The 27328-nt window shown below is 38.3% G+C and overlaps 1 protein-coding gene across 22 annotated transcripts in view; it reads right to left on the reverse strand.

Annotated features, from left to right (window-relative positions):
- The window catches only part of cacna1ab (calcium channel, voltage-dependent, P/Q type, alpha 1A subunit, b), a 144300-nt gene that overhangs the window by 19667 nt on the left and 97305 nt on the right, over positions 1–27328 (reverse strand). For 8 of the 22 annotated variants that reach the window (XM_037974635.1, XM_037974636.1, XM_017436551.3 and 5 more), the window contains exons 28-45: positions 26775–26777; positions 22349–22360; positions 19425–19524; positions 18872–19032; positions 18286–18423; positions 17685–17886; positions 17390–17554; positions 17160–17270; positions 16382–16465; positions 12149–12265; positions 11992–12057; positions 10967–11064; positions 10648–10798; positions 10442–10569; positions 9741–9837; positions 2403–2508; positions 1959–2066; positions 300–403 (exon numbers count right to left, since the gene is read on the reverse strand). In XM_037974635.1, coding sequence (XP_037830563.1) covers positions 300–403; positions 1959–2066; positions 2403–2508; positions 9741–9837; positions 10442–10569; positions 10648–10798; positions 10967–11064; positions 11992–12057; positions 12149–12265; positions 16382–16465; positions 17160–17270; positions 17390–17554; positions 17685–17886; positions 18286–18423; positions 18872–19032; positions 19425–19524; positions 22349–22360; positions 26775–26777 — 1951 coding nt within the window. Of the gene's footprint in view, positions 1–299; positions 404–1958; positions 2067–2402; positions 2509–7356; positions 7454–9740; positions 9838–10441; positions 10570–10647; positions 10799–10966; positions 11065–11991; positions 12058–12148; positions 12266–16381; positions 16466–17159; positions 17271–17389; positions 17555–17684; positions 17887–18285; positions 18424–18871; positions 19033–19424; positions 19525–22348; positions 22361–26774; positions 26778–27328 lie in introns of all 22 variants that reach the window. The other 14 variants (XM_017436724.3, XM_017436397.3, XM_017436237.3 and 11 more) reach the window with 7 other exon arrangements.

Consider the following 27328-nt stretch of genomic DNA (forward strand, 5'->3'; position numbering starts at 1 on the left):
CAACTTTAAAATAACAATTTTAGCAAGGATTGGAAAAAAAACAAAACTCTGGCCAAGGGAGCAACAAGATGCTTTAAAGATGTTTAGAGTGCATGCTTAAAAAAGAAAACATTTACTGAAAGCAAAGTAAGGGTTGCTTTGTGCTCTTAATCATTATTTAGCAGACAAAATGCACGATTCAGTCACGATAGCTAAGTAGAAGACGTATCCTTAAAAAGATTGCTCGGAAAGAGGAGCAGAAAATGAAAAACTTTCGGTGCATTTCGGGGATTTCCCCGGGATGCTGGGACGGATTCTACCTGTTCCTCTCGCAAGGCCTGCAGCTTTTTTGTCTTGCTCTGTCGGTAGTATTCCATGATCATCATTGCAGCGTAGATTTTGCCCACCGTCAAGTCTGTGGCTGCTGAGAAAATGACAAGTTACCCTGGAAGATTAGACCGGTGTGAGATGGGACCCTGAGCCATGTGGGGCGAGAGGGAGTGGGGGGGTCAAAACACAACAACACAGAAAAATACACAACGGCATGCAGAACACACCAGCATTTGTGACAGCAAACTCAATATTTGCTTTAAAGTCTGTCTAAACATTCTTTTATTTTTTTAAATAAGAGCGCCCTGACATCTTGGTCAGGGAGCAACAGTAAGCTAAGCATGTCAAAATCTATAACTTCAAGATATTAACATTTTTAAGGCAGTTACATACTCTTGTTTTCTGAATGTAATAGAATAAGATGAAGAAACTAGTCCCTTTGTGGAGCTTCTGATAAGATAACAATGACCTCTTCCAAAGAGGGCACAACTTCAGTGTAAACAGAGGCTAATACTAACATGTCTCTGTTGTCTTAAAAACAAGTAACTACTGTCTGACATTGCTGGTGTGAAACAACAAAATTACACAACACTGTAGACTTGTTAACACAGTAAAGCTTGTAGTCTTTTCACAGGCAGATATTGAACTAGTTACCAATCATTTAACATCTCCTCATTACTTCACAGTCATACTCTAATAAAAACTTTTTTTCTCAAAGGTGAGGACTAAATAGCCATCTCACTAAGAAACACAGACACAAATGGTTCCTGGAAAACAGGAGCTCAATATTTTCTAAAAACTCCCATCATAAATTCCCGGAGTTTGGATGAAACACGCACAAAAAACATCTAAAACCAGAAAACTATTGAGCTTTGTTTTGACTTTTTTTAATATCTTCACGGTGTGACAAAGTTTTTTATCATATACATGGATCCCTTTTCAAAGTGGCATGGCTACAAGTCCGCCTTCATTGAAACTAATTCAATGAACTTTTTTTTCATATTTTTTTATTCATGCATTTAGCCAAACTGCTTGATATTAATGCCAAACATGCAATATTGCTATTAACATACTATTTAATAGACCAGCAAACTAGTATTTGGCTCATTTCAAGATAACAACTCAACAGTTTAACTTGATTTTTTTTTTGTTGCTTCATGCCATTCATTTAAACATAGCAGCTGAAGTCTAGTTCACAAGTTTATTTGCTTCTAAATTCTTCCTGTAGTGAAAAGACTTCTATAGAGGATCTTCTATAGTTGGCACCCCCTGATATCAGCACTTAGTGAGTGGATGGAGAGATCATCAGTGTAGGTGTGTGTGTGTGTGTGAAAATCATAAGTTCTCTGTCAGAGTACATGGAAGACCTATGTGAGTTCTACATCTTGATATCCATCTTAGTTTGACTAGAATTTGCTATGTTTTACTCCAGATTGCAGAATATTGAAAGGATAGATGCATACAATAATATTTGTTTGTATGTATGACTTTGTATGTATAGTATAAAGTGTTTATGCTGAATTTGTCTGATCAGGAGATGCAAAGCAGTGAATGACACTGACTGGTAGAAGCTGTCCTCTTGGTGAGTTGGTGATCGGACACACACACACACCACTATGTCTGCTATGATCTGTTGTCCTGCAACTTACCCTTGTGTGGAGTAACCAGCAGGTCCAGAGTCTTCTGCGATAAATTTGGCCAGATAGCCATCATCTCCTTTCTCAGCTCTGCATCCATCTGGTGCTTGTCTGCACCGCCTGGGTAGCCCACGACCCAGAACAATCACACCCACACACATCAAATATACACGTTCGAATACATGAAAGCAACCAACGTAGATAAACCCAAGGCCAGGGGATACACAATAAAAAGAACAGTGCCACAAAGATTACAAAATAAATGTGTATATTCATTCACACACGTACACATTCACCAAAAGCAAACAACATCATTAGTTAGAGTTTTAACTGGCAGGGTGTGGTACACTGAGCTGAAACATGTTTTAATGAGGAAAAAAATAGGAAATTAAATTTGTCAGACACATTTTTCAATAAAACTTCGTAAGACCTAAATCAATGTGTTTTGGGCCGTACCCTTGGCAATCTTTATATCCAGTGCTGTCCTGATCAGAGCCATGAGGGTGGAGTTAAAATGCACCGTGTTGTCGTCTGCAACCGGCAGATCCATGCGAAGCAGCCTCTGTGGAGAGCCAGTCAGGATGAAAGGATGAGAAAGGGAGGTGTCCTCGCTAAAGTGGGGTGTGCCTGAACTTCCAGGGAGGGGAACGGGAAAGGGGTCGGGGTTGGGGTTGAGAGAGCTCCATAGACAATGGCCGGTTAAGGTTGGACATGATTTATCCATTCTTTATTTTACTTTCGCTTCTTGAGGCCAGAATGACTAATTTTTAAGCCTATCAATTTTGAGTTTAAATGTCCTCTTATAAATACGAGAATAAGCAGAAGTGACTGTTGAGCATTCCTGTATTAACTCCACTATGTAGCTGTGTTGATATGTACTTGCAAGTGCAAGGGCATTTGTTTGATGAAACTCAAACAAGCCTATTTAAGTCTGTGTCTCCTGTTTTTCCAGTGATACTCTATGAGACAGCACAACTATCCAATGCTGCTAAGCAACTGTGAGAGCTGCAAAACCACAAGAAAGAACAATCAGAGCCAAAATGGCATCCGACCCAACCTGTGCCCATGTTCCCTATATGTGTGAATGCTTATGCGCATTTACACATTTTTGTTGTAACACACATATAGATTTATATACATATGTATATGACAGTTGACATACACCAATGCCCCCCAGTCCCACCCAGCATCTCTCCCTGCTCACTAACACACAATTACTTTCACAGACTGCAATTAAGAGAACTTAATTGGAGTCCTTCGGAGACAAAATCAGTTGACTGAAGAGCAATAACAGTATCACTGGTGTAATTCTGCTATTTTCAGGAGACAGCTATGGCTTTATTTAACCAAGGCACTTGCTATCGAGCTCCCCCTACCAGCAAGGAGGTTCCCTGTCTTCACATATCTATTCCAGGTAAAACAGATGGAGAAACCTGCAGATAGGACGAAACAAGCTGGGCCAGCATGGGTTGCTTGCCATACCTATTCTGACCAGTTAGCATCCATCGCATTTACCTATGAACATGAGCGTTGGGCACTCACGATGGAGGGAACGACATGGCGGTAGGCTTGTGTGCATGCTCGTGTGTTCCTGAGTGTGCAAGTGTTGGGCATGCCCGGAGCCAAATGTGTGGCAGGCGAAGGGCATCGGCCAACATCCACAGAGCTCAACAGGCAGCAGCTTTGATGTCACCTGAAGCCATGCAACAAAAAGGGCAAGGATTGCGTGCAACACCAAACGACATCCTGAGAAATCCCACAAGCGCAGACAGAGCATGCAGCATGCATTCACTTCACTCCAGTTATCTAAGCCCCAACTCTTCCCACCAACCCAACCCACTACTCATCAACTTCCCTAAAAACCCACTTTTACAGTACAAGCAGCCGTGCATCCGCGCAAAGAGAGTATCCTTAATCCAACAGGATTGGCACTTCTACTTTAGATTATATTGTACATTTCCTTTTTTTTTTTTTTTTGGCTTCTAAATTTTTACAGATTTTTCTTGGCTTTCTTGATCAACGTCAAATTGAACAGCAATGGTAGCACTTTATATTAAGATTTCTCTCAATGCTAAACGGGTGCAGTGTCTTAGTGGGTCTCAGACTTTAAAAGGATTTGAGTTGTGGCATTGCCTGAAAGGAAGAAAAAAATAAGGAAGATCAAAAAGAGATGACTGAAGTGTTTTTCTGTGTTCTTTTATTTTTATTATTTTTTTATGTTGGACCAACCAAACCTTGTGGTAATAGTGCTCTAGGTTCAGGGGGCGGGATTTATAAATGGGGGTCACATGATAGGGACAGCAGTTAGTTGAGCTAAACTAAGCAGATCTAAGCTCGGTAATGAGATGTAGTTACAGATATAAAGGGAAGGGCGATAATGAGTAGGGAGAGGAGGATTGTGAGAACACTGAAAGAATAAAGGAAGATTAAAAAACATGAGTCATCTGAAGTCAACAGAGAGAAGAACTGTGTGTATGTGGAGAAAGAAGAGAAAAGAGTGGCTGAAAATTACAGAACACCACAAGAGAGAAAGACAAGGACTAAAAACAACATTGACATAGGCTTAGAGGTCAGTTTAAAAACAAGGTGCCTTAGCAATAATCAGTTATTAGAGGTTCCTCTTTTTAGGAAGAGGCAATTAAGTTTAAAAACTGCACCTAAACACGAGGAGTAATAAGTTCCAAACATTAACGTTTTCATTCTAAGTGTCTTTCTGACGTGAAAGGGCCCTTAAATCAACTCCCCCCAGTGCAAATAAATAATTGAAAACTAAAATGGCTGAAACATGTAATGAGGGCATCTGTTGAGACAGGCTGACCATTCTGGAGAGAAATAAAGGACAGACCACAGAGGAGAAGTACAGTAGAAAAGGTGTGGGCTTGGATGGTCAGAAGGATGGTGGAAGATGAGAATGGAGTATGTTCGCTGACAGACAACCGGACGCAGAGGGAGACAGATCGACAGAAAGAGCGAGACAGTTGTTAGGCAGAAAACGGAAACAACAAAAACTAGCAAAAGAAGAAGACAGGGCTAAGGTATAGAGGAAAGAAAGAAAACTGGAAACTGAAAATGTAAACAAAGAAGTAGCAAAAGTAAAAGAAACTGTGGGACAAACACCCAGATTCAATAAAATTTACAGAAACTAAAGGGTGTGTTTTTTTCTCACGTGTCCTGATGAATCATTAATGAACACGCCAAAGGGTTGTTTGTATTTCTGTGTCAAAATGTTACAATGTCATAAAAAATCTTCATAACTGACTGTATACATTAAGGAAAATATCAGGTAAAGCCACTAGCTCTACTATTTACCAAAATCTGTGAAAATAAGAAAAGCTGTCATTTACTGTAAGCTGGAATTAAATGTCTGATTTTATTCAGATCATTCTTGGCACAGCTAAAAGTGTTGCCAAGTTTTTTAATGTTCAAACCAAAAAATTCTTGTTTGTTTGAACAGCTTGGCAGTACATACATAATTAGTCAAACTGCTCTTTGCTGAGCATCCTAATGCACCAGAATATTGTTTGAAATGCTGTTTTTGGTGAATCCAGATGACATTTAAAGGAAATTGTAAAACAAACAAAAAAAAATTGTAAGAGCAGAAAGAGAAGGACATCATTTACATTAAGTAGAGATGAAAAGAAGACAAGACAGACAGTAAATGCTAAAAAAAAAGAGCTTAACCCAAATTTTTATCCTGGTAGTCAAAGGCTTCAGGAAGCCTAAATCACCAAAGCTTCCTATTTAATTAAAAAACTCATAATGAACAAATCTGGAATAAAAGGGAAATCATCTACAAGGGCCAATTCTTGAAATTCATTTCATGGTATTTGTCTGTACATGTGTGCACGTGTTTTTAAATGAAATATGGTGTCACCCGCAGTAATAAGAGACGCAGAAGACTGAAGACAGAAACATTTACTGGTCCTTCTGTACCTGCATCGTAAGCAAAGAGTTGCATGGTGTAAATATGATGACAAACAGTTAATTATTATATTCCTACTTTTACTGCTGGTCAAATTGAATTTCAGACTCTAAACCTGAGATTATTGCATTAAGAATCAGTGCTCCCTAATGCTAAATAAAGCCTTTTGTTTTGTATAAAATCACACTGTAGCATTTATAATCCCATATTTTTATTTATAAATTGTTCTGCAGATCTTAAGCATATAGGTACATGCTTAATTATGTTTTATTTTAGGTCCATGTTTGTTTTTTTGGAAAATAGACAACAGTGTCAAAATTATAGTTTAAGGTTAATTTATATTTATTGCACTAAAGTGACAGTTCAAAGCTTTTTAAATGAAATTCCATGAAAAGGTTACAAACAAATATCATCTTACCTGTTGTAGATAGCTTTCAGTTTGGAGATAGTTTAGACCAAAATTGACTGCTGCTATTTCAAAACAACTCCAGTCTCAAACATTTCATAGCAGTTCATGCAAATGTGATATTATAAATCTTTACACTCCTGTTAATTTTACATTACACACAGTTAACAGAAATGTTATGCTATTTCTGACAGAAGTGCTAAAGCTAGCTGCTGCTGCAAATAACCATAAAATTTTACGTGAATAACTGTGTAATGCAAAATTGACTACACTGTCAAGGTTTATAAAACTGCATTTACAGAAACAGCAAAATCTTTGTTTTACGATTCTACTTTGATTTTGACGCACTCTGACTAGCTTTTAGCTGAGGTTGTTCAAAGAACTATCTACAAAAGGTCAATTGCTTCTAAACTTTCCACAGAATCCCACTTTAAAATATCTGAACTATTTTTTTGAACTACAAGCTGCTACACACTAAAAGTGTGTAAACATTTTTTTTTTACAAAAAGATCTTAGGAGCTACATTTTTAATAAATTTACTATATCTATTAGTTATTTGCTGCACCTAATTTCCTGACAATGACAGGTTTCTGATGTGCGTGCGTGTACATGTGTGTGTCCGTGCAGATTGCAGAAGGACTGGCAAACCCCCCCTGTGTTCCCTTACTTCTGCGGAATGACAGGTGGAAATAAAAGAAAGAGGACTCATTACCACTCCACTATCACTTCACTTGACTGCACGACAAAAGCCCATCCCTTCATCCCCGCGGTCGGAGAGAAAGAAGAGAGAATAGCGCTCACCACCACCACAACCACCACTAACAGACAATGAGGAGAACACCGCTGGGAGGAGGTGAGAGGGACGGGGGAGGTGTAGAGGAGAGAGGGTGAGGAAGAGGAGTGGGACGAGGGAGATTTCAGCAGATGAGAGAGAAGTCGTCCTCCCCAGCGATGGGGAGGTTTGGGGGGGGGGAGAGAAGGTGAAAGTAGAGGGTTGATTAAGGTGGGAGGGGAGAGAGAGAGGTGAGGTGGTGGCTGAGGAGGGTGGAGGGGTAAAGTGAGGGGGAGGGGTGCGAGTCTACCTTATAGGCGACCCGGGCGGGACACCTCTTCCCGAGGCCTAGCGGCGGACACATGTGTCTTAGCATCTGATACATGTCTGTGTAACTGATCCGGCCGCTGGAGTGGCCACAAAACACACACACACACGCGCACACGCACGCCACATGGGCACATGCGTTCAGCACCCACACAACAACACACAACAAACAAAACAGAGACGGACGACGTGAAAATGAAAGAAAGAAAAACAGTGAAGGGGAGGAATGGGGAGTATTAAGGGTGAAGGACACAGACGCACAGAGGTGTGTTCGGGGGGGGAGGAAACATGGGGAGAAATAAAAGAGACCGACAAAAGAAGAGGAAGGGAGGGGGGACAAATACACAAAGGTTATTGTTTTGGTCACTGTGAATATGTGGTTGCTGTGGTGAGAGAAAAGAAGAGAGAAAGAGAATGATAGAGAACAAGTGGGTGTGTTATGTGCCCTCTAGTCTTGTGTACCGATGAGTTAGGGAGGGAAAGGAAGAAGGGTAGGAATTAGGCAGGGAAGGGGGGTTGGAAGAAGAGGTGTAATTTATGTTAAGTTAGTGTTGAAATACCGTTCTATGCGAGGTGAAAAGGGGATTTGGGATTTCTTATTTGGTCTTTGCCCAGTTTTGTTGCTCAAATAGAACTGGCAGCAGGGCTTCTTGCAGGCAAAGAAAAGCGCCGCTGCAGAGATCGGAGTGAGTCACTGTGACAAGTCAATGCAGTCTGTTACTGAGGCTGGGTGTCCACCAGGAGCCTCTGAACACAGCTGCACTTCCAGATGCTCATGAGAGGTCTCTCTGAAACTCGGAAAGGCTGTGATACTCTGCTAAACGAGACTAATAAATACGTTGCCAGCCCGTCACATGACTGGTCTCTTAGCGCAGAAATAGCTGTGTCAGTCGTAACGAGGCACCACAATGGTGGAAACGATGCCTCTTCTGTTCTTATCTGGTTGACGCAGACCCGCACAATGTCAACACACAGCACCAAAAATCTGCAGCCACAAGCAAGCCGCTGGTTCCTTTTGGTCATTAATTAGTACAACAGAAATAAGAGAAAAGGGGACAAACATAAAGGACTCCTGTAAGACTTTATCCATAAAAGACTGTTTTATTAGCATCACCATAAAAGGTCGAAGCCAGTATTGTAAGCAGGATTTTTTTTTAGGGACGCCTCTCAGTGCAGATAGTTATCAAGAGGTAACTGGTGGACACAAGACCCCCTGAGTCTTTACCCTAAACCACACACACACCCTGCCCCTTTCCCTCTGTCCTCCTACATAAGAGATACAAACAGAGCAGGTTTGGCCATGTTATTCTAGCAGTCTAGGTACCAATGAATATAACTGCTACTGACATTTTTGAGTTCTGTAACAACAAAACTGTTTAGGTGTATTCACTTTGTCTACATAATAAGTGCTTGAAGGGATTAATATTGTCAGAATGATACTAGATTGGAGTAACGAAAAATTAAAAATAGAAACGGAAAGCACAATGTATTTAATACTTTGTATTGTATTAAAAAGAGCCATTAGCTTAATCACAGCAGTTCGGTTATTTTATATTACACTATTAGTAACTGGATAGCTTAGCAGATCGTGAACATTTGCAATCAAAATAAAATAATCAGCCATTTTTCCTTTTAACTGTCTATAATGTACCTGATATTGAATTACAGGTTTCCAGCTGAGTGACTCGGTGCAAAAAACCTACAGATTATTGAAGTTCAGTGACAAAAGGCTGAAAAAAAAGACCAAGCTAACCTCTAAAAAGGTTAGTGGTGACAATATTAAGACCAAACCCTTTCTGTTTCTCTCAGTGACCCCACCTCCCTCATCCAAACCCCCAATTCAAACAGAACAATGCACATTGCTCAACCATTTTCTGCCCAGGCAAAAATTTGACAGCAAGCAGAAATAAAAGACAATGATTGACTGGAGTCTAAAATGTGTTCTGAACATATTACTAAAATAAAAGTAAACACATTAGTGTCATTTTTACAGCAATCAGTCAGAAGACAATAGCAAGTGCAGTGAACCAATTCATGCTTCACACACCACTATTAGTGTGCTCGTGAGTGTGTGCAAAAGTGTGTGTGTGTGTGCGTTTCTGCATTGTCCCAAACATTCTCATTCTCATGGCAGAATGCATAAACAACAGACCCCCTCCCATCCCCCTAAAAAAAGAATGATTCAATGGTGAAATGGGCTTAAAACAATTGAATAATGCAAACCTGAACAGAGAATTCAAACCAATGGAAATAAAATAAAAGTAATAAATAATTTGTCTTAAAAGTGATAAAGAGCAACAATCATTCCAGTCTCTTAAAGGCGAGCAGGTTGCGTTTAAGTTTGTGCTTTATGGGTTTGGTTCAAACCTTGCAGGCCACCCTATGTGGGCATTTCTTGCCAAGGCCCAGTGGAGGGGAGATAACTCGCAATAAACTGTACATATCCTTATAATGTATGCGCCCGCTGTAAGAAAAATACAAGGAGGGGAGTTAGGAAGAAAAAAAGTAAGAGCGGAACAGGAGAAACTAGAAGACTTAAAAGGTTAAGAAGAAAATAGATTTTATTTACTCCGGAAAAACAAACATTCTCACATTCTTTCAAGTGAACACACACACATTCTCTCTCTCTTTCTCTCACACACACTAACACACGTAAAATAAAAAGCAGAAAAGGGGGAGGGTAACGTTTGTCTCTGAGGCGCAATTTGAGAAAGAAGGTGAAGAAGTTAAGGAATAAAGTGGAAAGTCGTAGAAAAGGCTGGGAACACTTCTAGCTCAGGCGAGCAACTTTAAATGTCCAGCTTAGACTTTTATTTTGACACGATGTTCCGTCATCAGACTTCCTGGATTTGTTTTTTGCCCCATTTTGGGACAATGAAAAAGTCAGAGGTTAGGTAGTACTTCACATTCAACGCAAAAAAGGTACAACTACGTGCCCACAGTGTTAATGTTTTCCACCTCTGTTATTGTTTTGTACGTATGTACATAGTTATGTATGAAAGCATACAAATATTTAGGATTTTGCATGAATGGAGGCTGTTGTGTAAGTCCATGTGTGCGCCACTCACCAGGCAGCAGGGTCGTACTCAGCCCATATCCTTACATACTCATCCAAGTGATGCGGCCCCAGGATAGATGAGTCTCTGGTCAGGTACTCAAAATTGTCCATGATGACAGCCACAAAGAGATTCAGCATCTAAGACAAAAAAAAATGGTTGATTTTTTTTCTTAGTTAAAACTCAGAGATTAGTTGAAGGGATATATGATTTCTCACCAGGAAGGAGCAGAGGAAAATAAAGGAGACAAAGTAGGTGTAGGCGAAGGTGCTGCCACATTCCTTCCCTGTGTTTCCTGAGTCCGGGTCGCATTTCTTCTCACCCAAGCAGGCCAACATAATCTCATGCCACGCCTCACCCGTAGCACTCCTGCATGAGAAGATGCACAGAGAAAACATGAAAAAAACCAGAAGCCATGAACAAGGGAATCAAATGGTCCTTCATGCATGTGAACATTTTTTGGAAGCACAAAAATAGCAGATTCTGAATCAAGATAATTCCAAAAAGCAGAGACAAAATGAGATAAATAAGGCTTACCTGAACAGCAGCATTAGGGCCATAATGAAGGTTCTGAAGTTATTATGCTCATCGATGGCGCTGCCTTCCTCTTCGCCCAGTGCTATGTTTCCAAACAACTAAACATACAGGAGTGGGGAAAAAACAACCTTACCAAAAGTACTTACACTTCGTGTGAAGGATATTTCAATTCCCCAAATTAGTAGCTTATTAAGAAAAACACCAAAGAGACGAGGCTTAGCCAGTCCGTATTTTGTTGTTTAACTTCTACTTCTAAAGCAACAGTTTGGTTCATTTACAGTGATGCTCAGTAGAGTTGTTTATCAGTAATCAAAACTTCATCTGCAGTAGAAATCACTCAGACTACTATCAGTTTGAAATGTCAGGCTGAGGTCCTATCAGGAGAGTCGGGTGAACAGCTGGTCTGAGTCAACGTCAACACAGATTTCTGTTGTCTTAAAACAACTCCAACCTCAGAATTTTGACGTGAACGCTATTTTATTCGTTTTTAAAAAGACTGCCATCACTTTACACAGACATCATTTTTACATTAGATGATTATTTACATATTTAGAAGTCTATAGTTATTTACGTTGAAGACCAAGTCGCTCTGTGGTCAATCACCAGTAATGGTTCACGTAGTACTTATTTTGCAAAATGTGGCATATCCAGCATGACCAGGCAAAAAAAGCAAAGGAAACTGATGCAAAAGTATTGCATCCACAAAAATTTTGAAGCATTTATAAATACTTTCAAATTTTATGTGTCAATTTAGGCGTCACAATGTATAACGAGGAAATAAGTTATATAAAAACACGCCCAAAACTCTAAAACATTTCTGCAGAAGGTGAAGAAAATATTCTCAGACGTGTTTCAAATGTGAAGTTAATAGCCTGTGATATGTATAGGTTTCTTTGTGTTTTCATTATGACCTATTTTTCAAATAAGTCAACTTTAAAAGAATGCAGACTGATATATCAAGATGTCCTGAAAATGTAAAATAAGTTATGAAACATGTTATTATTAGGCCTCTCAGCAGTACTCACCTGCATGCCAATGATGGCGTAGATGAAGAAGAGCATGGCAATAAGCAGACACACGTATGGCAAAGCCTACCACAGTGGAGACAGGAAGTAATTGTCAGTGTCATCAAGTGTTTTCTGATTCGGCGTACTTTATTTGTACCTGTTAATGTTTGAATACCTTAAAGGACTGGACGAATGTCCATAGGAGGATGCGGATAGTCTCTCCTTGTCTCAGGAGCTTTATGAGGCGGGCCGCTCTGAACAGCCTCAGGAAGCTTAAGTTGATAAAATTATTCTGTGGCACAAGCAAGGAACACAGTGAGTTTCACAAATGCACACTACCTTCACAATCTTCCTCTACTGTACTAAAAAATCTAAATCGAAACAAAGAAAAGAAATGAACTCAAAGGTTGGGGAAAGAAAGGGAAAAGGAAGTAGTCAAACCCAAGAAAAACATATCCAGCTGCAAACATGATAGCCCTAAGTTGATACAAGAGTAAATATTAAATAAGAGAAAGACAGAGGAAAGGTTAAATAAATAATGGGGGGGGGGGTCAAAAAAAAAAAGAAAGACGCGCAAAAGATAAATTATAATTCAAAGATTTTAAAGGTCATCATCCAATCTCCAAACTTTTTTTTTTAAAGATAACCAAATGCACTGATCGCTGAAGAGCAAGCAGGCGACACACAAGCTGAAGAACAAAGAACTTTGTCTGTCAACCAGACACACAAACACACACTCACAACCACACACACACAAAGACTATTTTTTAAGCACACCTTAGACCATGAATTGGCATTTAATACTTTTAAATTCAGTGTTGGTGTAACTGGTGCTTTTTAAAGTACATTTACACCAAGAAACAAATAGAAAAAGCCAATAAAGAAATAATGCAATGGGATCCAAACTATTAGCCTTACTAAATATGCTGGTGAAGCTTCTCAGTCATCCAGGGACTGAGAATCCTAGTAAGTTTGATCAAAGTCAAGTGGACATTGTTTTGACTTTTGATGATGTTTCTTTTCTCACCAAAGGAGCTTTTTCAATTTCGCTGTCTTCAAAAATCAAAAAGAAGTCCAGTTGTCTTTGACTGAATTCACTGAGGTTAGCTTTTTATAAATTTAGCCAGCATTTAACTTCTTTGAAATGTCACAAATATTAACATTACTCAACATACAAACTCAATCAGGTTCATCCATTCAGAGGTTGACAGACAAGGTCATAAGAGGAGCGTGAGAGGAAGGAGGAGGGAAGGAGCAGGAAGGGATTAGCATGCGACCTCGGTGCAGTCCCAGCATGGCAGCAGAGCGTTTGAGAACTGGTCTACATGCAGACCAGTAGGGGACAGTGGGGCTTAGCATATTGGAAACTATCATCAAAACATTCACTTTTTTTGTTGCACTGCAAGTAGAGATGAAATTTTTAATAACATAAGCATGAACCTGTCAGTTTAAGGTAATTTGTTTCCATTTTACTGTCACCATAAAAAAATAATCCTGTACAGTCTTTGGCTTTGTAATTCTTTTACAAATTATACAAAAATAAAGGACCTAAAGCAAAACTTCAAATGTTATTTATTTTTAAAAAATATCACAAATTTGTACCTACCAAACTGTTTACTTCTGCTTTTCAGATTTTATGAAAATCTCCTGGTTCAATAAGATCCTATGGTCCTTTTTACCTTCACTGGTAATTTTTTAAAGGCTTGTCAACAGAACTTTTCTGCTGCTCTACATTATGAAATAATTAAAATAGTTTGATAAAGCTATAATGTTGCATCACCAGGTCTTTGTTACAGATGATTGTTAAAAAGCTTCAGTCGTATAAAGCTCCCTAAATACTGAAGGAAAAGATGCTAAACGACAGCTTAGATCTGTTGGAGAAGCACCCTTTTTTACGACTCATCTTTCCATTTTCTTCATTCCTCTAAAGCTGCTAAGAAAACAGCATATTATATTGTGCTCATTTACTCAGCCTATTCACATCATTTATTCTCAACAAAAGGACCTGGTTTTTATGCACGGCAGCTTATGTACATTCATTTCTGTGATTATAGGAACTACATTTGAGGCTGCTGCAAAATTACCTTATAGCAAATAAACTATTTCAAATTTCATTTCCTTTAATTTCTTTCGTTTTTTAGCACGGGCCTGGATCAAGGATGTGCTCACATGAAGTTAATGACAAGTTCTCATGTAATTAAAAACTACTGCTAATGAATTTCTCTTATTAAACAGGATGAGGAATTTTACTTTTTAAACAGGACATTTAATCTCTCTGTGTTCTCGAATACAAAGAGTTCAAGACGTCTCATCCAGAAAGCGCATGCACTGGGGGCGGGGGGGGGGTGTTGAACCTGGACATGAGGGATTGGGTGGGTCAGGGTAAGAATGAATCAGGGAACCACATGGCCAATGAGGATGCAGCAGGAAGCTTTGAGAAATAAATTACAAACCAACCAGATTCTACATGTGCGAAGATGTAGAAAGATGAATGGTGAGGAAGTTTTTTTTTTTTTTTTTTTAAATTATTATTTTTGTTAAGTTGAAGTAAATTGTGGGTGGATTAAATATATTTTTAGGGAGGAGGAGGTGGTGGTTGGTCGTGTGTTTTATTGGGCAGGGGCACATGGTGCGAAACACACACCATCACCATCATCATCATCACAGCACCACCACCACATGTCATGGCGCAACATGGAAGGGAAACACGATGGAGGAGTTCATAGTGCATTTTGATTGGATGGATTTAATCAGAGAGGGAGGAAGTGGGCGTAGGGCGCCAACAAAGTAGATAGGTTTAAAGAAAGCATGTAAAGAGATAGAAGAGGAAGACGGGATCATTATAGGCGTCATTAGAAAGGCACTGAAAACAACAACAGCGGTTTCAGCCTCTCCTTGATGCCAGCTTCATTACAAAACCACAACTCATTTTACTACCTTCATGTTTCAAAAACAAAACATCACATACAATTAAAAATATCCACCCAAAATATTGTATGTATGATGTTTCACCTGATGAAATGTTGAATAGTGTTTTTTTTTCTTATATAACGATACAATTTGGCTTCTTTGAAATAAGGTGAAGTATGACCACTAACTAATGCTACTATAACAAACAAACAAACAAACAACATGATCAACACGTCTTCTATATGTAGTGTGTGTTCTAAAAATGTTACTAAGACTAAATATAAAAAAATGCCACTAAAATGAGAAGATGGACAAGTAATTTGGGAATAAAGACAATAAAAATGACCTTAAAACAAAAACAGTAAAGTGAGACTCCATGGAAAACCAATAATAAAGAAGTAGAAGAAAACACTGAGCTGCTAATTTTCAGTTTGGGTAAATAAACTAATTTAAACTAATTTAAATGGAAGCAGATGCTGGTTTTGTTTTTTGTGAAGCACGTCTATGCAACAAAAGTCATCATAAAAGCCTTAAATAACAAGACCACTTGTTACAAAGACCTAGGGTTCTTAACCAGCAGTTCAGGGTTTACTACCTAGAAAGTGACTAAAAAACATCAATCATATGTCTGAATTGAAGTAACATGGGTGTTAATTAATGTCTGTCCAGGCTGCAAACGTCTAATAATTAGCACCTCTAATGTGGCCGGAGGGTGCCATTAATCATCTGTCTCTGCAATTAGATCGTACGACTTTGAACAATTACTGCTAATCCAGTCAGTGTCAGGGAGCACAATACTTGAGTGCAAGAAAAAGGGAGTCTTTTTTTATTCGAAGACTTGCTGCAAGAGCTGAACTGAATCTATGAGAGGTGTGCAGCAGAGAGAGGCTGAAACTGCTTCTGAATTTTACAAATATAGAACCTGATACGACCAATTATACTGTAATCACACTTACTGCAAATAACAAGCATGCAAACAACACTGACATCACAGTATACAGTGAGACAAGTTTAAAATCTATGACTGGCTCAAAATCTCATATAAATAAAATAACTTTTCTTTTTCAAAGTACAGCCATCTAACAGCAATTAAACAGCTCATTTCCTCCTTAAGTCATTACTTGAGTTTACTGGAATATGTGTAAAAATGACCCATTTTGGTTAAATACTTGGGTCATGAACAGACATTCCCAAATATCTTAACTTTTTTCAACTATTGGGTTTTTTCCAGAACAATTTTTGTGCTCAGCAGGTGGATTTTTGAGCCATGCTGCATATAAATAGATGATATAAAAGTGTCTTCTAACAGGTTTAATAGTAATTTAATACTAATATCATTTAAAAGTTAAACAAAAGCTATAATCCACCAAAAGACTGAATTAAATATTAACAGCAAAGCACAATTTGCCTCGTTTTTCTTTCCAGTTGACAAATATCATTTCAGTTTTGACCTGTAGCAAACAAATGTCATTTAGTTCAAACAAACCGCAGCACTTACCCAAAATTCGGTCACTAATATGTCTGTAATACTTCCAATGACAGAGACAAAATCAAAAACATTCCAGGCGTCTCTAAAGTAATTCTGAAAGAGAAGAAAGCAAAAGATGACCAAAGAGAAGGTGAGTGACTTCAACGGCAGCTGGCCACAGAAACCAGAAACCAAAGATTGGAAATAAAGCCGGTTGATAAATAAAGCGTCTCCATCTACTGCTGTTGTTCCAAAAGGGAAGCCAAAATATCCAGTTTTTGGAGCAGAGTCTGCATACTAGAGATGAGCTGAGAGATCATGGTGTTTATTAGGCAATAACTAATATAACTAATTACAACTAATCGTATTAGTAAACATAAATATTTGAACATACAGCAGAAAGGTAAGAGCTACAGGAATCAACAGAAGTTAATACTTGAAAAAAAAGTGATGTGTATTTTTATTTCTTAGTCAGAAAAATGTCCCATTTATTTACAAGGACTTAAAACTTAAATGGTTGCTCGTTTTGGTTTCGCTTCAACCCGGGTTCCTTTCCTGAGTCTAGTTTAAATATATGTCTACGCCAGAAGCAGAACACAGTGGTAGTCAATGGTGCTGCTGTTTGTGCAACACAATCTGTTCTGGGTTGGGCTTTTTTTTTTTTTTTTAGGGACAGGAAGAACGTGTTCTAGATCTGTCTACGGAAATATCCTGCTTTATAAATGAGTAATGGGACGAAACGCTGGAGCTTATAGAGTGGGTCAGCCTAGAAAGGAATAAGGTTTGTATGTAGGTGTGTAAGTCTTACCAGAGGACCAAAAGCAATGATTTTGAGGACTGATTCCATGAAGAAGAAAGTGGTGAACACAATGTTTAGGTACTTCAGGACGTTATCATATGTTGCTGATGCACCTTGAAACTGAAGACACACAAAGGGAGAAAAAGAATATGAGAAGTGACAAAAAAGTGTCTGGTCAGTGCAATGTCTTAGCTATTCAGTAGGTTTGCTCTGGTTGAACCATAAAGTGTAATTTATACCTTCATCATGAGGACAATAGTGTTCAGTGCGATTAGAGCCATGATGCTGTACTCGAAGGGAGGGGAAACAACAAAATGCCACATGCGATACTGGAAGCTAAGTCTGTTCTTTGGCATGTGGCGAGTCAGAGGCTTGGCATTAATGGCAAAATCTATACAGGCTCGCTGGAGAAGTAGAGGAAAGAAGAAATTTAGGAAAAACACATATTTTCAGCTTTTAAACATTGAAGAGATTAAAAAAACATTAGAAATCAGCTTTTTAAGAATTATGATTCCTTTCTGAATTTGTCCTCACTTCATTCTTTTCTAAGCTGTAGTCCTCCATCATCTTATCCCCCTGTTCCTGGAAGGTGATGATGATGAGAGCCACAAAAATGTTTACAAAGAAGAAAGGGAAGACAACGAAGTACACCACGTAAAAGATGGACATTTCCATCCGATAGCCTGGGCTCGGGCCCTGATTCTCATAAGTAGAGTCCACTGAGTGCTTTAACACCCTGCAAGAGAAAAAAGACAACGCAAAGAAACGCTTAAATAAAAGATGGCGGTTTGACAAATTCACTGTATAAATGATAGAAAATTAAAAATATTTTTTTGTAAAAGTGGTTTGTGATTTTCAACAAATTTATTTTCATTTTTTAAATGTAATCTTTGAGCAATAACAAGCAGTTTTCAAAAAATCTGAAACAATATGTGCAAGCATTAGTGTGGGAAGTAGGGCGCTACCAGGTGCTGTATCTGCTGGTCTTCAGAACAATGACTCTGTTTAATGTTTTGTGTTAAAATGTACTGGACAACAGCGGTAAAAGAATAAATGTTACAATGTTCAGATAGATTATGAACAGGCTTAAAGGTATGCATATTTTCCCCTGTTGGCGTGTCAGCGGTGCACTCACTGTGGCCACCCCTCTCCAGTGGAGACAGTGAAGAGGGTAAGCAAGGCCCAAGCCACGTTGTCGTAGTGAAAATCGTACTTCTTCCATTCCCGCTTCTCAGCTTTCACCTCATCTTTATCATATACTAAAAACTCGCCTCTGCAGTGGGGAAAAAAATACACATTCATACAAGTATGTCCACAAATACATGCACAATAAAACTATAAAAACAACAGTACAAACATACATACTATACGTACTCTGAATATATATATTTTTCTGTTTAGATGTGACTTATTAAGAACTTTGAACTGAGGATGACTCAATCCCTCCCTGAATTTTACTTTTTTTTAAAAAATTCTTTTAATTTAATTTTTTTTAAATTCTTGTAATGGCCTCTAGGTGGAAGCGCATGCACATCTAAAATTCAAGAGAATAGCAAAGCCTGCAGAATTTCTATTACAGACGTTTAAATCCATTGATGCATTGTCAATACAGGATGCTGAAAGATCGATACTGACGATAGTGATTTTAGTTATATTTTAACAGTATTCTGGCACTAAAGCAACAAGGAAAGACAATTAAACTCTGGTGTTTCCTGACTGACCTGCAGTCACGTTCAAACTCTTTGGATTCGTCTGTGCAGTAGAAGAAGCGACCCTTAAAGAGCTGCACAGCCACGACAGCGAAGATGAACATAAAGAGCATGTAGACTATCAGGATGTTCAATACGTTCTTTAGAGAGTTCACCACGCAGTCAAACACTGCCTGCAAGGCAAAAAGGACAAGGTTTACGAGTAGATATTAGCTGGTAAAATGAACTATTATAAGAGGGTAAACAGACAAACTTCAAAGGTCCAGTTGTAATAATGAGAACATGGAATAAAGATGTCTGGTTGTTTTACTCTGTTTCCCTTGTTCTGCGGTTCTTAAGTGTAAAACTAATATCAGTTTGAGTAATTTGCAAGACTTTGCGGTCTGTTTATACTGGTAATGATTAAACAAATCAGCAACAAATCCTACTCAGTGCTACACACCAGAACTTTCAGCTTTTTAAAAAAAGACAGGCTTTAACCAGCTGATGTGAGTTTTTTTAGAGGACAGAACTTCAGAAAAATGCCTCTAAAGCCAGGTGAATCAGCACATCTGCTGAGCTTTACCTTTAGCTTGGGGAGGCGTTTGATGGTCTTAAGTGGACGCAGCACCCTCAGCACACGAAGAGATTTGATCGTACTAATGTCTTTGCCTTTGCTGCTCCCCCTGGTGTTCAGGCATGAAAAGAAGAAAACAACGACACAAAAATCAGACAAGAGTGGAGAAATGTTGGAATTGAACAACTGCAAAGAGCTCTTACCAAACCCCTTTGCTATTATTCAACACTATGATAAGATGGATTCAAAAAAACAACTTAAAATTCTAAATATACCAACACAAAAAATGTGATACAACATTTTCTTTGAAAAAAAAAAGAAAAGTACATTACATCTGTTTTACAGTCAAAACTCTTACAGTCTAACATGAAACCGGTGGGCGAGTTTTCTGACCATTTGGTTTCATGGACATCAAAAGTACCATTATCACTGCTTATTGTGATCTTCATCATCAGTAAGCACACATTCAGCTATCGCAAGCGACAGGCAACTCCCCGGCAGAGTGCCCGGCCAAATCTCTTTCTTTCTTTTTCAGTAATGCTCCGTTCAGTTCCTGAAGAAATGAACATTTGAGATGTGAAAACATGAAGTCTAGATTTCATGTGTTACATGGCTAGGATTATTTTGATATAATCCTAAATTTATCTCCATTATTATTATTATTGTTTTACATTTTTCACATAGCATCCTTTAATCAAAGTCCAGATTTTAGAAATTATTATTATTTTATTTCTCCTTGGTTAGAGTCGAAAGCGGAATGAACGAAAACTAAGGCTGGGAAAGGAGGCTATGTGAGAATGTTTGAACCCATGATGCTGCCTCAAAACCACAACATCATAAGTGATAACACAGACAAAAAAATATGAGCATTAAAAGAGCCAGGAGAAGGGCGGGAAGAAAACAAATCTGGCCCAGAGCTAAATCTTTTTCACCCATATGAGCCCCATTACTTGGAAACTTGGAATAAGGTTAATAAATTGTAATTTATTTCTTTACAGTAACCTTTTGAAATAATAATCATCATCATCATCATCATCATCATAATAATAATAATAATAATAATAATAATAATAATAATAATAATAATAATAATAATAATAATAATAATAATAATAACAACAACAAACAAACAAACACAAGAGCCACCTGGACGCCGGTTAAGTCTGATCAGAAAAGAGGAGGTCCATCAATGCTCGCGCCTAAACTATGGAGTCAGTTCCTGACAGAAAATGTTTGAAAATTCAATTTAGTGCTGATTGATTGAGTTGGAGCCTTGGCAGCTTTATGTGTGTCTGGGTGCTGGGGGGGTGGGGGATGCAAATGCAGAAACTCAATCGATAATCGATGGGCATTCCTCGTTTGAAAGTGAGTGTGTCTGAGGCTTCTCTATCAGAGCAGCTTTAGGGTATTAGAGTAAAGCCCTGCAAGGCCAAAGGTGCGAGGAAGTGGCGGCATCCCTACACTTAAAGGCACCATCAGAATCTCACACATGAACACACACATGTAAGCATTATAACTAACTGCAGCTGTTCTTTCACTTCTGTGCTTGCTATATGAATGAATTTAGCACTACGTCACACCTATAAAACAAATATTTGGTGGAATTCATGGGCTCCATGTGCAAATTAAGTCAGTGGTTTTCTTAAAATAGACTTATGGAGCTAGTTCCAATCAATGAGCCACAGCATTGTTATGAAACTAGGAATGAACTTCTTATTTATGCAAAAAAAGAGTAGACTTAAAATCACTAGTCGTACTTTTGCTTGGAGGGGCCTTCAAATCTGGAATAAGCTTGATGTGAGCATAAAAGGACTGAAATTCATCTCCGTTTTTAAAAAACAATTAAAGATGATATCTTTTTGTATATTTGTGATCACTAGTAAGAGCAAATCCCTGATTAGGATTGTATGTTTTTTTTTTGTTGTCTTGTTTTGTTTTTGTTGTAGGTGGTTGTATGTTGTTTATATAATGTTAAAATTTTTGATATGTATTAATATTATATGTAATCATTTTGTTTCCAGACTCCTTCTATAAGCTTTAAACAGCTTCTTTGGAAACCAGATTCACACACTGTATTTATTTAGTTGTATTATGTGATATGATTTTTATGTGTTTTTGTGTGTGTGTGAATAAACTGAACTGAACTGAAAAATCTGTTTTTAAGAGAAAAACGCTGAGTTGCTGCAGGAGGCTGTAAATTTCAGAAATTATAATTTTTTTTTTCATACAGAACTGCATTTGAAAAATAGTTGGGTGTACATTTGCTGTAAAGAAACTTGTTAAGCAGTACTTGTAGCACACTCTCCAAAATATTTATTTATTAAATGTTTCATTATTCCACAATATCTCTAAATTTGGCAACACGCTGACAATTATCAACAGCTTCATTTTGACGGAAAGGGAGATCTGTTTCCTCTAACACTTTTAATAAACAGCACCAATTGATGGTTAGGCAGAGCAGAACGAATAAAGATCACTCGACCTTGCTTGGCAGGACTTTGCATGAGTTTTGGCACACGAACTGTTCAGTAAAGTCAGTTTAAAAATATGTAAAGTCAGTTAAACCATTAAGATTAACTGAACCGTACTTGCATCGTTGTCAAGTACAAGGAGCTAGATAACCAGACTGTGGGCAAGGTACAACTTTGATGCAAATTGTACGATTAAAGTGGCATATCAAAGATATATTTACTAATAGGTTGAATAACAAGAAATTAGATTAATTTAAATGAGAAAAAATAATCTTGCAGATGTGTTTTAAAAGATTACTTTGCGTTTTTGTTATGATGGGGAAAAAGATAACAAGTAGCAACGATACGGCGAGAATGACTACAAATGATTACAGGAAGAAAGAAAGAAAGAGAGAGTAGCCAACTTGATCCGGTTATTGAGAGCAGGAAACAGAGCGAGAGAGGACAGAGGAGGAACTTTACCGGGTGCTGCTCCTGTCCAGTTTCACCGAATGTAGTGACGGGCAAAAGTCAGTGACAGCGACAGAAAGAAAGACAGAGAAGGAGGAGTAAAGGGAAGGGAGGATAAAATAATAATAATAAAAAAAAACACACATGGAAAGACACAGAAACACAAAAACAGACATTGATAGAGACAGACAGACACAAGACAAGAGAGAGAGTGTTTGGGAGAAACAGGAAAAAAAACATTTATATGAGAGACAGACAAAGAAGGAAGGACAGCAGGATGGGTTTTACTGATTAGTAAAATACTTCATCTAGCCTTTAATACACACACCTAAACCTTCCACACATAACTTCTTGCTTCCTTGACAACTAAATAAGGTTTCTAGTTACCTACTTGTTACATTTGCAATATATGAGGCAAGTTTTACATACTCTCACTTCACACTATCACAAAATGTCTTCTCAGCAAACATTTTTATACATAAAAGTACATTTAGTGCTGCATCATTAAGTTGACATCTCAAAACAATCACTGCAGGAACACTTTCTATCAGCTGATTACGATCTATTTGCTTTGCGAGACCACAAGGTTGTGAAATACTGTGAAATAAATCAATGTAATGGCACCTCATATTTTAATTGACAAGGAGAAAGTTGATTCAACACTTTACTGTAAGTAAATGCTTTGGAAACCTGCATTCAGAATCTTCTTTTTAACATTCAGCATTCCAAAAGTTCCTCCATCTGGACAAGAGAAAAGGCTTTTCGCCCCTTTTTGTTATCAAAGAAATATATATTCTGTCATCAGTCCACTCTTACACTGATATGATTTATGCCCATTTTAATCTTTCCTCAAATTGTCAAACTGCATTGCAGTATTTAAGAAATATCTTTTATTCCATCAGAATTGTTTTGTTTCCAGGTACTTTACTGAGATCCACAGGTTAACAAAACAACTTCTGTGAATCTGGTGTCTTGCTGAGAATTTGCTGTACAAAAATTTTACACTACAAGCTACTATCTCCATGGCTAGAAGTGATAATTCAACTGTATCTATTTACACCGATTACATCGTCTCACACAGTAATGATCAGTTAGACCAGGCCTAAAGCCCCAATTGCTCTCATTAGATCTGCAGCCATCTAAGAGATTTTATCAAAGCTTTTTTTTTTTTCAGAATCTCTGCACAGGGGAAGAAAAAAAAGGTTAAATTTTTACATGAGGTCGCTTCCAGGTTTTCTTGACATACTGGTCATACACTCAGGACATTAGTCATGAGTGGAGAAGCCAAGAAACCAGGATTTATGTGTATTGTCTCATACACACATCATCATTAGTAGAAAAAGGCATTCTCACAGAGTTCTTCCACCTGCATGCAGATCCAAGTCATGACACCGAAACATTTAGCAGTTTTTTTTAGAGCATGAAGTGTGACAGAAGCATTTTCGTGTTTATAACTCACACAAATATGAAGCCATTGTACTGTTTCCATGCTAAAAATACAATGTACAATGCTTCTTTAAAATACCTGGTTTCAAGGTGTGTGTAAAGCCCCTTTAAGCAAAACTCTACTCTGGCTCAGCCCTGGTGCAAATGATGAGAGAAGGAAGGCGGGGGGGATTTGAAGAAGTGAAAGTAGAGAGGAAGAAAAAGTATGCAAGCATCTCAAAAGCTATTAGATTAGGTGATACAGAAAGAAAGCAGGACGGGGGAGAGAGAGACAATAAGGTGGTGAGAAAAGAAGGGAAAAGGAACAGATAAAGGAAGGGAGGAGGTATTGTCCTTTTGACAGGAAGTCATGCTGTGGGAGGGGTGCTGCAGTGGAGGGATTTTCAAATTGCTGTAAGAAACCTATCAACCAGACAGTCCGTTTTATCATGCCACTTCTGTTTTTTCTTCAGTGGGATATTGTCACTGTTGACAACTTTATACAAGCCTGTGACTTTTGCTGCTTTGATGCTTCTTATTTCCAAACCTCACTTCTAATATTTTGGGTAAAGGTAGGCATAAAACATAATGACCCAAAGTACCAGTGGCTGTGATAAAAGATGCTTCTCATTTGTTGTTCCCATGTGACTGAAAGTGAAATGTCAAGTTTTATTCAGTCATTAACAGATATGTGGGACTGACCGATAAAGTCTTAAATTGTGCACACACACAAATTAATGTGTAAGTTCCAAAATATTGTTTTTTTTTTTTTTTAATTAAAGAATGCATTAGAGAGATAATTTAACATTTTTCAGCTTTGGAAGTAAGAATGGTCTTAGGTTGAAAAGCCCTAAATACAATAAAGGTTAAACCACAAAAAACAATGATATTTTTGACTTCATCATTTTAAACTTTCATATCTTAGTTCATGCCTCCACTCTTTGTGCCACTTTATTCATTTTCATTAAGATTCATGCAGCTGTATTGTCTGTAAAATCTGCTTTTGCATTCAAACTAAACACTCTGACAGCAGCCAAGATTCACCAAGCACATTTACCTAAAGCTTGCCCTATGTGTGGAACTGACTAAACGTCTTTAATACAGATCCGCCTGATGTCGTCTACTGCATCACAGCTTCTGTTCAAGTTCATGCAGCCACCAAAGCAGACATGCACTGCTCTGCTACAGAGTTCAGGAGGAAGCAGAAATAGATTTGTCTTTCTCAGTCACTCACCATACTATCTTTATTATTTCAGATCCCAAACACTCAGCTGATCCCTCTCAACTGCATCTATCATACATATTTTTTTAATATGTATTGTTTTATGCTTCCTCAGTATGACAGATCATTCCACCCAGCACACCCTGTCCCAGCATGCCTGCCTCTTTCCCTCCCATCTGCTGTACTTTTCCAAGTCGTGCAAAGGAAGGAGAGTTAAATACCTGTTCCTCCAGGCTCGTTACCTAGTCAGAATGGCACACCTGTGTGTTTTGTGTGTGTTGGTGTTTGAGTGTGTGTCGGTAAAAGAGAGGAAGGAAGAGGCGAGGTGATGTCCTGCCAGTGTTCCTCTCTGTGGCGTATGGATAGCCTGGGCACTTAAAGGGTTAAAGGTGTCTGAGTTGCCCTCACCCCCACAAACTGATCGACTGAGACCTCCAACGAGGAGAATGAGGATGAATGAGGAAGAGTGGCTAAGAAAGAATGTTAATGGTTCTTTGTGAGTAGGATGTTGAAAGATATGTTCGATGGAGTTTGGACCAAAAAATAATTAAAGACAGGAAGGACTGCATCAAAAGAGGCTTGGTACCTGTTCCTAACATACAGCAGAAACACTAGAGGCAAATCCAGACATAAACTGGCTAATGTAATAAAAGGAGCAACTCTGTACTATTTTCTTACATTTTAATCTAACTTAAAAAACGAAAAAAAAAAAATAACAAGCTGTATTCCAAACTTTTAATCAACCTCCTTAGTTTTGATACCTCAAACAATGAACAAAGTCCCACAAATTTACACATAAACATGTTCATTTTAGAGAAATCAAATGAGAAACTCACTGCTATTCACTCTGCTGACTCATAACTGTGCAGCAATGCTCAGATTCAACGACATCATCACGTTTGCTAACAACATGACTGCGGTCGGTCTGATTAGAAAGACTGACAAGTCAACTACAGAGACGGCTGCAACGACTGATGGAAAGTCAACAACCTATCTCTGAATATTGGTTAAACTAAAGACATAGCTCCTTCATTCCCCACTGCAGACTTTTAGCACACATTCATAAAGCCACTAACATTGTGGAGAACCCCACTCACCCCTCACACAAACCATTCACCATCCTGCCATGAAGGAAGAGGTACGGAAGCATCCGGACCCTCACTGCCGGACCTCCAAGCCATTAAACTTTTAAATGCTTAGGAACTAGTTGAACAGATCAGTGCATTTTATCACTTCATCAAATGTTCACACAGTTGACAAGCTTTCTACATTTCGCTGCATTTGCACACCTTACATACATTGAGAAATTTGTGCTGCTCTGTTTTCGCTTTGTCTGTATTGTCTGCACACATTTAAACTAAGGTACTAGTGATGCACTAGTGTTGCCTTAAGTCATATAAATGGACATCTCTTTTTAGAAATGTCCATATTAGTTTTATCTGTAACACAACAGTCCTGTTGTAATGTTATCTTGTTTCACTATATAAAGCACCCCCTTTATATTGATGAAAGGACAGTAAAAGCCTTCTTGACTTGAACTCAAAGTCTATTTGTCTCTTTACTAAATTTGCTGTATGTTAGGAATAAAAGGGGTGTGAGGGGAAAGTGACAGGTAAAACGGGGACAGAGAGAAAATAGAGCTCATACGAGGGAGGATAGAAAAAAGGGATTTGATGAGGAAACAAGGAATCAGTAAGGAGGACTAAGGCTGTGGGAGGAGTGTTGGTAAGAAAGCATTTGAAGGACAAGTTTAGGGATGTAGATGCAAAAGAAGAGAAAGGGATGACTCACGGCCTGGTTGGAGGAAATATCAGAGCGGCATGGGTTGGAAGATAGGGAAAAGAAGGGAACAGGAGCAAGGTAGATTGGGGGGAAACATGTTCATAAGGAGCAAGTGGTGATTATTATTTTACTAGTTAATCAAACAGTAAAAAGGGATGATGTTAGGAAAAGGGTGTTTACCATGACTGTTACTGGTTTTTGGAGGGGAGGGGAGAGGAGGACAGTTGAACTACACTCTAAAAACTAATTTGGCTTTCAGCATTATATGTTGCTCACAAGGCAACAGAACACATTAGAAATTTTTGTGCAAATGATTGCTGAGATTGGAAACCTCAGGGTACCTCCTGAGAGTCCCAAACTGATTATCAAGACAATTTAAATATCACGAGCCTCCTTTAGGCTGGTGTAGATTCTCAGTCATCCAGGCCATGGTAAATTCAAAAAAAGTTAAAAAACAAAAACAACTGGACTTCTATTCTGTAGCTGAAGACGTTTCGCTTCTCATCCGAGGAGCTTTCTCAATTCAGAAATAGAGAGTGTGGAGTTGAGCTTTTAAAGCTGAG

The sequence above is a fragment of the Kryptolebias marmoratus genome, linkage group LG3 (assembly GCF_001649575.2).
Source record: "Kryptolebias marmoratus isolate JLee-2015 linkage group LG3, ASM164957v2, whole genome shotgun sequence".
NCBI classification, from domain to species: Eukaryota; Metazoa; Chordata; class Actinopteri; order Cyprinodontiformes; family Rivulidae; genus Kryptolebias; species Kryptolebias marmoratus.